The sequence below is a fragment of the Pinus tabuliformis genome, chromosome 1_2 (assembly GCF_031772625.1).
Source record: "Pinus tabuliformis cultivar Carrire ecotype Pingquan chromosome 1_2, CPIR1, whole genome shotgun sequence".
Classification (NCBI taxonomy): Eukaryota; Viridiplantae; Streptophyta; class Pinopsida; order Pinales; family Pinaceae; genus Pinus; species Pinus tabuliformis.
In genome coordinates, this window is record NC_142298.1 from 174,017,452 (window position 1) to 174,029,899 (window position 12,448).

Sequence of the window (12,448 nt, forward strand, 5' to 3'; positions counted from 1 at the left end):
TGAAATTTTGAGGTGGAAAGCCTTTTACTTTAGGAATTTTTTGAACAGTTTCTCCCTAAATTCTTGTAATTGTTGTCTTGTTTGACTATCTAAGAGTTTGGCTCTTTGAACAACTTGTTAAAAATCATAAATGTTTATAAAAATATCATCGAAAAGGGTTTCTGATGAATACATTTTTTTATATAGATGACTATTATATAATGAATGCCAATGACACCTTCAGGATCATATTTATAATGAGGAAAAGAAAATAACCAATTTTCCTGAAGCTCTTCAAATTCTTTGATTCCGTGTCCTTTGTCTCGGATATTAACGTCACCAAACTTGATTGGAAAATTAGGGCAGAGTTTCTTTTGTAACTTACTCAACTTTTTGGCTTGCCCATTCAAAACAACTTGATTAACCACTTCTCTCAAAGAAATTATTTTCGGGATATATCGGGGCAGAAGATGGGGAGGAACTTCCCTTCCAAAAACTTTGACATAGGAAAATAATTCTTCGACAAACCAGTGACCTATTGATTCTAGGCCTTCTTTCAAATTATCACTTATTCTAGGAGGTATCGTTCCAAACATAATTTCATGGAAATGAATCAAAACATAATGAAAAATATCATAAAAATGGTATTTAAAATTAGACTCATATAGAATAGGAGCATAATTTTGAATTGTTAGTTGTTGGTCAAACGGGTAATTCCATTTCATGACTGGGAATGGAACTGAGGCAATAAAAACATCTATTAAATAGGCAGACATACAAAAATTATGTTTGAACTCAGGGGGAGATGATAATGATAGTTTGAATGAATTAGTGATTTTCTGGGACAAGATGTCAGCCTAGTTTAGGCATTTTCCCTTATTCAAAATGTTATGGATTATTGGGATCCATTTAATTTTGTAATGATAAGGATCTTGTTCCCCATATAATTGGTTAACATTTTAATAAGAAATCTAATAGGATTCTTAAAAATAGCTATCAAATACTCCTTTTTTTCTTTGAGCTTGAAACCTTCCGCTTCTTCTCTCAACCAACCTTCAATTACTATATCATAATTCTCTTGACATTTCTTCAAGACAATACTTTGAAAGTTATAAAGGAAGTCAGCTTTAAGGTGGATTTCCGGGGGGCTGAGCTTGTATATGGGCAATAAGACTTCAACTTTCCAGGAGGCTATGACAGTTTCTTGATGGTCCGATATTGTTTGGGTTTTAATATCAGCGCAAGGTAGAATCCATGAAACCATGTCATAAGAGAGAAATTTTTTGGCCCTAGTTGCTACTTTATATAACTTTGTTGCTCTGATTGCTTCAAACCGAATTTTCTTTATTTCAGTAGTTCTTTTGTTTTTTAACCATTCTATTTTCTCAAAGAATTCAAATATCTCCTCTCATCTCATCATACCTGCTTTTTGTGTTTTGTAAATTGAATATGAGATGATTAATGCATTGAAGTTGAGTTGCTTTGCTAGTGGATCATGCATCACCTTAATGTTTTCTTTAATTTTCTCCATTTGTTGCTTTTCTACTGTAGATTTTCCCTTTTTTCCCATTTTATAACCTGGCGGTAATGGAGGATATATAACTTTTTCTGATTTAAAATTTGAAATTGAATTTAAGAATTTCTAAAAGAAATAACAATATGCTTACACATAATTTTTTTGAAACTGGTACCGTGTTTCCTTAATTCAGTGTTTCTTCGAACAAGACTTCAAAAAAGAGCATGCAACTAGAAAACCCTAAAATCTTAAATTTTCCATTGGAGATTTTCCATTTTTTGGCATTTTATGAGTTGTAAACAATAAGAGAGAATATATATAAGTTTTGGTTATTCAAAATTTGGAATTGAATTAAGGAATTTCTAAAAAAAATAGCATTATGGTTACACATAATTTTTTGAGACTGACATCGTGTTTCTTTAATTCATTTCTTCTTCAAACAAGAGTTAAGAAAAGAGCATGTAGGCAAAATATCCTAGAATCTTAAATTTGTCGCTAGAGAGTTTCCCATTTTTACGATTTTATGACTTGTAAACACTAATAGAGCATATATAAGTTTTGCTTATTTAAAATTTGAAATTGAACTCAGGAATTTCTAAAAAAATAACGTTATGCTTACACATAGTTTTTTGAAACTAGTACTGTCATTCCTTAATTCAAATTTTCTTTGAACAAGACTTAAGAAAAGAGCATGCAAGCAGAAAATCCTAAAATTTTGTTTAGAAAAACGTGAAATCGCAATTGAATGTGTTCATTAATTTCCTGTAAACAGGCCAACTATTTTTTTATTTTCAGGAATCAAGAAAGAATTAGAAAATTTACTATTGATTTAACAAATAATTAATTGAACGTGAAACAAGAAATTTTGAAAATCTTCATGAAAAAACGCATTGCATGCAAATCAATAAAAATAGTATTTTATTCAGATGATCATATAGTTGGGAGGTCGAGCAGTTGGGCATTTTTTTCTTTTACGATTGATTTGTTCTTTCCTGACTTTGCCTATACCATAGTCAGGTTTTATATCTAGGACGAGTACTTCAATAGTTGTTCGGTTGGGCAGTTGGGTGGTTTTTCCGCATTTAATCACCTGTGAACAATAACACAATATATACATGTTTTCCTTATTTAAAATTTGAAATTGAACTCAGGAATTTGTAAAATGATATTCTAGTCACACAGTTATTAATTAAACTGGTACTGTATTTCCTTAATTCAACATTTCTTCGAACCAAATTCAGGAAAACAACATGCAGGGAAAGCACTCTAAACTCTTAAAATTTTGTTTAAAATACGAAAATATCGTAACTAAACATGTTCATTAATTTCTCGTACGAAGGTGAACTATTATTCTTTTCCTGGATTAAAAAAACATGAGGAAATTTATTATTATCTTAATAAATAATCAATTGAATGTGAAACAAACAATTTTGAATATCTATATAAAAAAGAACACTGCACATAAATCAAGGGATAATTTTTTTATTGCTTTGATCGTACAGTCGGGAGGTTGGATAGTCAAGTGTTTTGTTTGTTTGTTTTAAGATTCATTTATTTTATCGTGACCCTGACTATACCATAGTCGACTGGTTTCATTAGGTCGTGTAGTTACACAGTCGGGAAATGCCGAGGTCAGGAGGTATGGCGAATTATTTATAAAAAATAATTGTAGTCACCCAAACTTGGTAGTTGGGTGGTTGGAAGTTCGGTTAGTCGGAAAACTATAATTTTTTTTACAAAATCTTTGTAGATCCGACTTTCAATTTAAGTTTTCAAAAAAGAAAAAAGTTGTTTAAGGCTTTTGTTTTTATTCATTTTGTAACGGACAAAAGAAAAAAAGATTCCTGTAAATGTGATAAGAGGAATGCAAATTATTTCATGATTTTTTAAATTATATGTTTCATATCAAAAAATTACAGAACATGGGTCATGGAATGAGCGAGCATTAGATTTTGATTTCGAATCAGAAACACCACTAACACTAGGGTGATAACATGGAGTAAGGTTACACTTTTTTACAAGGGAGGGCGCATTTAGGTGAAAAAAAAGAGGGCTCGACCGAGCAAATTAAACACTCAATCGAGCCATTTTAAGTGCTCGATTAAGCTCCTTGAGCACTAAAAAAATATCTCGATCAAGCTCTTTGAATTTTAAACTTAAGCACTCAATTGAGCATCTTAAGCGCTCAATCGAGCTTTTGAGGTCCTAAAATCCATAATTTCAGCACCCCTTCTGTAGATTTCTCTGTAACCCCATTTTGTACCCTAACAGATTTAGGGCAGAGTTTGTCCTTAAGTGGCAGAGTTAATAATGTTGGATTTGTGAAAGAATCGTCTATCCAATGGCATATGAATTTGAAAAATTCAGATTTACATGATATTTTTCATTTAATTTCTTTTAAACATAACGCTTGAAATGTTTTTGGACTATTTCAAAGAGGCTTATTAAAAAATCAATAACATAAAATATATACAACAATTGTTTTCAAAAAAATACCACTATCTTTGTTTACGAGTCTGATTCAAAAGGGTACCCTTGGTTTTTTAATTTATTGATAGAGTTGAAAGAAATATTATGTGAACACGTGTCTCCAAAATGCAATCGAAATATTACTTTGCCAACTTCAAAAAAAATAAAAAATATAGTTTTCCATAAAAAAATACAATTTTAATATGAAAAACTTATTTATCTCCGTGTAGATCATGCTCAAATATATATTTTTTAAAAATTGCACATTTTAGACTAAGTTATGCTACATGAACACACACATACCTCTTAAGATGTGTGAAAAATTGCAAGGACAAGTATTGCATTTAATGGAAAATTGAGAGATTATACCACAATAAATATTTTTACAAAAAATATCGTTACGAAAACAACATAATTCTCCACATATTATCTTTTTACTACGAATCAAAATTCACAATGCTTATATGAATTTTGAGGGTTGCAATTCGATAAAAGAGGAAAAACTTGAAATTTCATCGCCACATTTGGCCCAAAAGGGTAACCCGTCTTCATGCATTCACCCAGTAGCACATATCCTTTTTGTTTCTCTTGTGTTCAATTAATTTATACTAATGTCTTAAGTGCATAAGAGAATGAAAACTAACTCACATATGCAATTCTAGCTTCAGTTCTTGTGTGCTACTTAATATTAGCAATAAAGAATGCATTTGACAATGTCTAAATAGGTTTTTGGATTCTAGTTACTTGAAGCTAGCAATGAAGGCTAGGTTTGGTAATTTCTAAATAATTATTTACATGTTTCATAATTAACGTTACTAATGTAGACCATGTTTGATGACCTCTAAGCAAATTATTTAGACAATTGGAAGCATATTACATATTGACTATCTATAGAAATATTCCTCCAAGTAAAATTCAAGGTTGTTTTGTTTTTTTCCAAATTAATCAAAGATATTTTTGGGATAAAAATATTTGAAGGCACTTGTATCATGTCTGGCGATACTCCAGTGAAGTCAATGAATAAGAACCATATCAAAATAATAGGGACAAATGAGTAACATACTTTTTGGACTCTGAATCGATGAACAAAGAAGAGTATAACTAAGCTCACCACGTATATCATAGTTATCATGTTTTTCATTGGTTTGCTATCCAGTGGTATATATTTGAGAGCATCCTGCACACATGCATAATTCCAAAGTCAGCAAGACAAAATCTATGAACATTGACCATGTACATGAAAGGAAATAGCATTGTTTTTTTTTACAGAAACGGTTATGGGATTTCATTAGATTTTTGGCAAAAAGCCATAATTCAGATTACAGGTAATGGAGTTGATTTCTGAGCACCTCTCCAACAAGAGGGTCAAAGCGCATACGCTTATGAATTGCCTCTTCTTACATTTTACAATGGGATCTATTTTTGTTGTTTTCCCGATCTTATGAATGCATACAAATTGCTTCAATAAAATACAGTAAAACATGGAAGATTAAGGAATTGGATCCCATGAAGTTTCTTTGCCTCTAAGAATAGTCCTAGCAGATAACTGGGCTGCCTTGTTTGCCTCAATCTCTGCCTCTTTGTTGTTTATTCTCAGTACATGGAAGAATTTCAATTTCAAGGGCTTTGTCATGTCTTTGATTCTTGTAATCGTCCTAGCAAGGCGCAAATCTGCTAGATTAGAGTTTGTCACCATTGTTTTGATGATGACTTGCGAATCTCCAAAGACATTTGCTTCCTTGTGTCCCAACTCTTTGAGTAGTTTGATCCCTTGAAGAAGGACCATCGCTTCATCTTGCATGCTAGAGGAGTGACCCAATCCCCAAGCATATCTGTGAGTAGAAGTTTCTTCTAAGTTTATTATGAGCCCTCCTGCGCTAGCAATTCCTGGATTTCCCTTGGCTGCCCCGTCAAAGAAGAGAGAAGGATGTGTTTGCTTGGAAATCCAGGACTGAAATTCTTCTTCATTTTTTCTGATTTGCCATTCTTTGGGAGAGATGGGGATGGTGGTCGAATTTTGGAATTGGAGATTGAGTGCAACACCCAACTCAATATCTTGCTGGCATAGATTTGTATCGTCCATTTTGTCTCTCAGACATTCATTTAACTGGCATTTTACTGTGTTTGCAACAAGTCTGAAATCCTGCTCTTTATTTCTGAATATCCTTCTATTCCTCTCTAACCAAATTTTCCAACTGATGAATTTGGGAAGAGCAGTCCAAGCTGCTATGATTATTTTGTTTTTGGGTTTGGACTTGGGTATCTGGCTAGCCATCCAGCAAACAGATCCGGGATGGAACAACGGAAGATGAAGTTAAGTTTCCAAGTTCCAAGTAGCTCTTTCCAGATAAGGCTTGCAAATTTGCACTCTAGCATGATATGAAGGGCGGTTTCCAGCTTTTCTTTGCATAACATGAATCTTGAAGGACTGAGAAATCCCCTCTTCTGCAACCTGTCATCTGTAAGAATTTTTTTGTGACAGAGCAGCCAACAGAAATGGTCGATTTTTGGAATGGTGGGGAATTTCCATATGCCAATCCAAGGAGCAGGGTTAGGCTAGACGTAAGGCCTTTCCATGCACTTGGAGTACCCCAATGCAACTGTGTATCCTTCACGATGTGGACCCAACCTCGGACATATTTCCTCTGAGCGTGGATGGGAGCCAACCCATGCAGAAGATTAAGGAGGGTAGCGCAATCATTTTGAAGAGCAGGAGGAATCGGGAGCTACTTCCAACCAGACCAGCAGTCACTGCTCCAGCTTGATATATCCCACAACGATTTGATGTGGGCGTCCTTCATCCAATTCCTCAGCGTGTGCATGGGGTTCGATTCTGCCAGCGGAAGCCTGTTCATTATGCAATCTTCCCACAGGTTGATATATTGGCCATTCCCAGGTATCTAAAAGGTGTGCGCATTCACCAGAGGGGCTGCTTTGTTGCTGAGCATGCTAAAGGGGGTTCTGAGATGGGATTTGGGCTTATCCAAGCATCGAAGTCTCTGTCCTCTGAAGTATTTTTCCATAATGCTAAATGCACCTAACCTGGATTGGGAGCTATAATTCTCCAAATTAGCTTTGCTCCCATGGCTAAGTTTTGAGCACAGATATTTTTGAAATTCAGACCTCCCTCTTGAAGAGGCTTGGTGACAATTTCCCAGTTGACAAGTGGGATTTTCTTTTCGTTTTGCTTGCCTCCCTTCCAGAGAAATTTTCTAATTAGCACCTCCATCTTCTTGAGAATACCCACAGGTGATAAGAGGATAGAAAATTGGAATAAAGGAAGGCTACTGAGCACTGCTTTGATTAGCACTGCTTTTCCAGCAATATTGAGCCAGGATGATCCCCAGGCCTGCATTTTTGATTTGAATTTCTCGAGCTAAGGGTTCCAATCTTTTCTCAAGGCCCTCTTGAGGAAGATGGGAAGGCCAAGATATTTGAAAGAGGTCCAATTTGAAGAGGCTGCAAAGCCTAGACATCTGGCAATGGAGTTTGTGGATGAGGGAGAGATATTCTAGCAGTAGATATGGCATTTTCCATTATTTAATTTGCTGCCCAAAACTTCACAGAAATCGTCCAGAACTTCTTTAAATCTGGAAGCTGAAAGTGAAATTGCAGCCCCCAACAGCAAAGTATCGTCAGTGAAGAGGGTGTGGTTGATGTTTTTTACCCCTCTTGCTATGCTAAGGCCAACTATTTCTTGGTCTTGTTGTTTTTTATCTAGATTAAAGTTGAGGACCAAAGTCTACAACACAAAGAGGAGGGGTAAGAGGGGACACCCCTGCCTCAGCCCTCTAGTGGCTTTGAAGAAATTAGCAGCCCTACCATTTACCAGGGGAGCAATCCAGGGCTCCGAGATACAAGCTCGAATCCAGTTTATAATATTTTGTCCAAAACCCATCTTGTGTAGAACCTCTATCAAAAAGCTATGCCTAACTCGATCAAATGCATTTGCTAGATCTAGTTTGATGACCATACCTTTTTCTTTTCAATGTAGACTGAAATGGATCGCCTCTTGGACCAATATGAAGTTGTCCACTAGCTGTCTGCCATAAATGAATCCTCCTTGGTTCTCCAAGACGATTTTGGGGAGAATATTTCTTAGCCTATTCGCTATAACCTTGGTTATCACTTTGTATCCAATGTTTCATAAGGAGATCAGACGGAATCTATTGAAGGAGTTTGCTCCTTTTTCCTTGGGGATGAGGGCGAGGAATGCGAGTTTGTGCAACCTCCAATTTTCTGGCAATCTTGGGATTTTTGAATCATTTTAAAGAACTCCTTCTCCACAATCTGCCAACAAGTCTGGAGAAATATGGCTGTAAAACTGTCCAGTCCTGGAGCTTTGTTGGGGTCCATATCAAAGAGGGCATCCCTGACTTCATTTTTGTTGACTTTGGCTTCTAACAGCTGATTCATTCTAGCAGTGATAAGGCGGGGAACTACATCCAGGAGTTTAGACCTTTGGCCAGCCTCCATGTCCCCATTATACAACTTCTTAAAATGTTTGGAAGCTGCCTTTTTGATGCTGGTAAAATCATTTAATGTGCAATTTTCTTCTTTGATTTTAGAGATGGAGTTACAACATTTCCTGGCTTGAGTTTGCTTATGAAAAAAGGAGGAGTTTCTATCACCTGCTTTGAGCCAAAGACTTCTGGATTTGAGCCTCCAGAATTCTTCTCGTCCAAGCAAGCCTTGTGAAATTTCTGCTGTAGCTGCGTCTCCTTGTCCAAATCTTCTTTTGTGATTTTAGTTGTTTCTATATGGAGATGCTGCATTTCTAAGGAGCTTTGAATTTTTTTCCTTTCAGTTGCAGGATTGGGCAAGGTCTTAGCCCAGCTTTTCAGCATTGCCTTTACTCTTCTAAGTTTTTCCTCCTAAACAAAAAAGGGGAACCCTTGACTAGGTCTTTCCAACAATCTCTAACCTTTTGCATGAAATCTGCCTCTTTGGTCCATAGAGAACTGAATCTGAAAGGGATAAGGCCCAGGTCCTTGGGAGCCAACAGCTCAAGTCTTATGGGCTTGTGATCTGAAACACTACTATGAAGGATGTGCATTCTAGCCTCTAGCCCGAGAAGAAGGAAGGAGCTTTGAACAAAAAAACTATCAAGTCTTGCCGCTATATGACTAGGACCAACTCTCTTATTTGACCAAGTAAACTTACCAGTAACAGGCTTGATGTCTAGTAGGTCCCAGTCCTGCATGAGATCCTCCACCCATTCTCTTGCCAGATCCCTTACAATGTTGCCTCCTCTTTTTTCTGATGAGAGAAGGGTGAGATTGAGATCTCTAGCTATGATGATATTTTCCAGATTCTCTAGATCTGCCAGACTTTTTATGGAATCCCAGCAACTCTTTTTCTCACCTGCATTGTTAGGAACATACACATTGAATAGACAAATGATCTCCTTGGTTTCTAGATGCTGCATTTTTAAGAAAATCCAATGAGTATTCAAAGTCTCAGAGATTATTGAGAACTTATTAGGGTTCCAGAGCGATCCAAGTCCTCCTGAGGCTCCACGGGCAGAACTAGCTTATGCTCCGCTTTTATTCCAAAATTTTTTACTTGCTTGGAGGAAAGTTGTGTCCTCCATTTTGGTCTCCTAGATGAGGAGGATATCCAGGGCTTCCAATCTTGTTAAACTTTTCATTGTTTATTCCTTGGCTCTAGTGCCCATACCCCTACAATTCCGAGAGACTATCTTCATCATTTATTTTTGTTGTGACGGGCTCCCTTGGAGCCCTGAGGCTGGTTCCTCATCATCTTAAGGGGTTTTTCCAATAACTTCTCTAGTGTTGGCTGGCTACCTTGAAGCTTGTCCTTGTAGGTTTCTTGTTCTCTTTTTTCCCTTGCAGACTTGCGTCCTCTTGTGGATCTTTTGGGAGAGGATTGAGAGTCTCCTATTTCTCCTTCTTCTTCTGATTCCTCAGATTCTTGGATTTCCTCCTCCTCTTCTGAGATCTTCCCTTTGGATCTCTCTGTTGCACTTCCACCTTTGATGGAGGGGGAAGCTCTAGCAGGAGAAATTTCCTTTGGGATCTTGACCTCTTGAGGGGTCAAGATTTTAGATCTTAGGAGCTCGAATTTGTTCCCTTGTCCTTACATGGTTGGTTTCTGAGCAGAACCCGCCTGCGGGGCTTTAACATTTGCATTTGCAGTCTTCTTGTGAGAGGTTTTGGTGCGCTTTACCTGGTTCCAGCCTTTTTCTTTCCCTTTTTCTTCCACCGCATTGGACAGACAGCCCCTGGCAAAGTGACCATAGACGTGGCATTCGCGGCATTTGAAGGGAAGCTGCTCATAATCGAGTTTCTACACATGAGTCCAAGGACCTACGATAATTTTGATGGCTTTCAGTAGCTCGACCTCTAGACCTACCTCCATGCAGATTATGGCGCAGCCATACTGGTCTTTGTTGTTAGCCCTGTCTATAAATTTTCCTAGGGTGTTGCCTATGTGCTTCAGAGAATCCCAATTCCAATAGTGCACTAGAAGGTTGGGGAGTCTCACCCACACTGGGACCGCTGTGGGAACATCCACTACCGGATCAAAATCTAGTGTCCATTTATTCAAATACAGTCCTTGAGGGCCCATGAAGTAAGGTCCATTTCGGAAAATCAAATCCTTGTCCTCTTTTGCAGTGAACTCAAACAAAAAGTAGCCTCTCCCGAGAAAGTATGAGGTTACTTTGTCTTTTATCAAGGGTGCCCAGTTCTTGGCGACCCAGTTCTCTGTGGATTTTGGGGAAGGCCAGAGCCCTTTGAACTGGCTAACGAGGGCACGATCTGCAAGAGACAGGGTGACTTGGATTGGCCCTTCTGGCGGGAGAGAAATCTCAGGAATGTCATCCAGTTTCTTCACGAACTTTGCAACTTCGACTTTCTTCTTCTTAGGCAAGGAAGCCAACAGAGATTTGAATGCATCAGAGGCAGAGGGTGGAGGGGGAGAGATGGGAGGCCCCTGAGGAGTACCCAGCGCCTCCATGAAGGCGGGCGACCTTGGAAGGCCCAGCCAAGGCACGACGACAGTCTGCAGCTCAGACCAGAACTCCTCGATAGGATCACTCGCGCAGTTGCAGAGCGATGGGAGCAGAGAATAAATTATAGTATTTAAAAGGAAATAGTATTGTTAACATTATCCTCTATTTCAATTAGAACTGTGGAAAACGAGTAGGCAAATGGAATGTTTCTCAATGATTGGAAGATATATGATATGTCCTTTGTTAACAAAAAATTATTAATAAGTACTCTGATTAGGGTTGCATAGAGATGTTTTCTATTTCCAAGGATCCTTAAATTGACTTTATGTTAATCAATGTGTTTGTTATTCATAGCTCAGTCATAGAATACCATCTCTATGACTCTCGTTAAATTTGATGAGAAAATACAAAGAGGGATATGAAAAAAAAGGAAAACCTGCAAATTTTATTATGCTAAGAGTGAGCCTAATGGAATAGTTTTGAAAACACATGGTCATTGCAGTGTTCGAAAGCCATGAAATTTACTTCAAGGTTGGCAGTTGAGACAATATAAGGTTTAACACATCAAACATAACCATGTATAGATTGCTTGGTATGTGACAAAGAGCATTTTTCCCTTGTTCATGAAAGAATGTTGTCTTTGTTATTGTTATATTACAACAACAATAGTTATATTTCACTAGATATCAATATTGAGCCCAAGCACATAGGGAGACCTTATAGCCACCTAATACAAAAATAAATACATCATAATTTGTCTTGTGAAAAAAAGAGCTTAGTATAAATGTAAAGCAAAAAAAGCTCAAAAAGGACAAGAGTAAAACATGCTATTTATGACTTGTTGGTTTACCTAGAAATCAACTTCAAATCATTCGTGTTTTTGTAGTTTTTGGATTCAGTGGTCTAGTGTGACAAGTTGTAACAATTTGCAAGTAGAAAAAAATATAATACGCAACCCATAAGAAAGCCAACATAATTGATTATTTGCAAAACCACATGATAAAAGAAATGCCAAGATTGAAAATCACAAAATTATAGGAAAAATTATCCATGATGAGATAATCATCTTATTAACATTAAAATATTAAAATTTTCAATGCATGGAGACTAGTTACAGCTTCAAGAATGACTGCACTATTAATTGTATCATGAGTATCTTGATGCATAAGACTGGCGTACTGAGTACATCAAATATCAGATTAGTGTACTTAAAGCGTATTTGATAAAACTTTCCAACAATTTTAAATAATAGGTAAGAAGTGCCTAAAAAACACATACCTATTTATTCATAAATTTATGATTTTCTGTTCACTCAATCATTCCATTATTTGAAGTGTATGGGACATGTTTTCAATCGTCATTAAGCTCAGCTCATTGATTCATTGATAATATTGGAATAGGAAGAAAAATTGACTGAAGAGAAATTGTAGACACATTTTTTGTTACACCCTGTAGCTCTGTTTTAAAATGCTCATGTGATATATGTTTGTTGATTCTTGTATTCATGG

General features: G+C 36.7%; 1 protein-coding gene across 1 annotated transcript; it reads right to left on the reverse strand.

Annotated features, from left to right (window-relative positions):
• Positions 1-5,453: 5,453 nt before the first annotated feature.
• LOC149205049 (uncharacterized) lies at positions 5,454-6,047 on the reverse strand. Its single transcript, XM_089397280.1, has one exon. It carries the CDS (start codon positions 6,045-6,047, stop codon positions 5,454-5,456), a length of 594 nt encoding a protein of 197 aa, XP_089253406.1.
• Between the last annotated feature and the right edge of the window lie 6,401 nt (positions 6,048-12,448).